Source organism: Nicotiana attenuata, chromosome 1 (genome assembly GCF_001879085.1).
Source record: "Nicotiana attenuata strain UT chromosome 1, NIATTr2, whole genome shotgun sequence".
In the NCBI taxonomy this organism is placed as follows: Eukaryota; Viridiplantae; Streptophyta; class Magnoliopsida; order Solanales; family Solanaceae; genus Nicotiana; species Nicotiana attenuata.
Genome location: NC_031989.1, coordinates 12377244 through 12378129, shown reverse-complemented (window position 1 = coordinate 12378129; position 886 = coordinate 12377244). Strand labels below are relative to the sequence as shown.

Here is an 886-nt window from a genome sequence, read left to right as displayed (position 1 = left end):
TGAGGAAAAAAAAGAGAAGCAATACACCATGTGTTGTTCATCTTGCCTCCATCTCTGTTAGCAATATACACACGAGAGGGTTTTAATGAATGAAAATATAGTTCGGGGGTTTTGGAGATACACGACATTTTAAGTATGTAACTGACAAAAATCTGATAGTTTAGAAAGATTTTAGGGTATTAACTCTATTTAATATTAATATTAAATGTAACTTTTAAATATTTCTCTTCTGCTGCAGCATGGAAGTTAATGATCGAAAAACGAATTCTTCACAGGGAATGGTAATGCCCATATCGTGATTAAACCCAAACTCCTCTTCGGCACGATGGAGAAGGGACTTAAACTGAGGGTGAGCTAAGAAAGAAATTGGTATAATATATCGTGTTCGGTTCTCTCCTACGTAGACAGCAAAATGGCCTTTGGGCACGTCAATGGGAAGACCATCTTCATCGTCGTAGCCATTTTTCTTTCCCAAACTCGAACACCTTTTCAATATTTTCTTTAGCGCTGCAGCTTGGCAACTTGTTTGATTTTTTATGGCCATTTCATTGATATTTCGGGTAGACTTGTATAGGTTTGTGACTGCGGGTTCGAACGTATATTCTAGCTTCTATATAAATAGAAAGTTTGTATTTGTGTCTCAAAATAATGATATATGTATAGTGATATTTCTCACCATTTTTGATTTAGATGTTTTTAGAATATATGTCTCCACATGAAACAATACATGCAGACGGTTTGTTGAAGTATGTGTATTCGAAAAGGACAAGGTGGGGTTCAAAACCCATTGGGTTTACATTTGTATGTTTGCCCTCTTAGTGGCAAAGGGGCCCAAAACTTTGTCATTCTATGTTCAATTCTAAATTTTTATCCTTACTACTAAAAT

At 35.6% G+C, this 886-nt stretch overlaps 1 protein-coding gene across 1 annotated transcript; it reads right to left on the bottom strand.

The window, feature by feature from the left end:
* On the bottom strand, nucleotides 215-544 carry LOC109233100 (auxin-responsive protein SAUR50-like). The gene has a single exon (XM_019398867.1). It carries the CDS (start codon nucleotides 542-544, stop codon nucleotides 215-217), a length of 330 nt encoding a protein of 109 aa, XP_019254412.1.